At 65.0% G+C, this 468-nt stretch overlaps 1 protein-coding gene across 1 annotated transcript in view; it reads left to right on the top strand.

The window, feature by feature from the left end:
- The window catches only part of PLEKHA7 (pleckstrin homology domain containing A7), a 158,659-nt gene continuing 158,191 nt past the window's right edge, over positions 1–468 (top strand). The window contains exon 1 of the mRNA XM_026078999.1: positions 1–188. Coding sequence (XP_025934784.1) covers positions 30–188 — 159 coding nt within the window. The 5' untranslated portion in view covers positions 1–29. The remainder of the gene's footprint in view (positions 189–468) is intronic.

The raw sequence follows: 468 nt of genomic DNA, 5'->3' as shown, positions 1-468 counted from the left end.
TCTTTATTTAGCAATAACTTGCTTTACGGATGTGTATCTTTCCTATCAGACCTTGGAGACAGGTCTTGTCCGTACTGTACGCTTCTTGCTTTGGAGTTGGTGTTCGTCGCTCCTCTGGTGTTGTGCGACTTGCGCGTAAGCCCAGCAGGCCGGCCTGTGGTGTCACACAGCGCAGCCCCTTCAGAGTGGTAAGCTGCTAGGGGAATGTAAACCGGTGTCGCCTGACCGTGCTTCGCCGGAAACTTAATTCTCCCCGGCTTTCGCTGGAGACGCCGCGGCCCTGCTCCCTCTTCCCGTCCGGGCAGGGGCCGCGAGCCTGCACGCTGCCTCGGGGGCGCCGGCGAGGACTTTCTCCCCGCTCCGAGGCGGGAGCTCCCGCTCCCGGGCGCCGCCCTGCCGCGGGCCCCGGGACGGCTGAGGAGCTGCTGCCCGGTACGAGCGAGGCGGGAGGGAGGGAGGGGGCTCGCG

The sequence above is a fragment of the Apteryx rowi genome, unplaced genomic scaffold, assembly GCF_003343035.1.
Source record: "Apteryx rowi isolate R43461 unplaced genomic scaffold, aptRow1 scaffold_49, whole genome shotgun sequence".
Classification (NCBI taxonomy): domain Eukaryota; kingdom Metazoa; phylum Chordata; class Aves; order Apterygiformes; family Apterygidae; genus Apteryx; species Apteryx rowi.
Note: the sequence above shows the minus strand (reverse complement) of the source record. Positions and strands in the feature narration are given on the sequence as shown.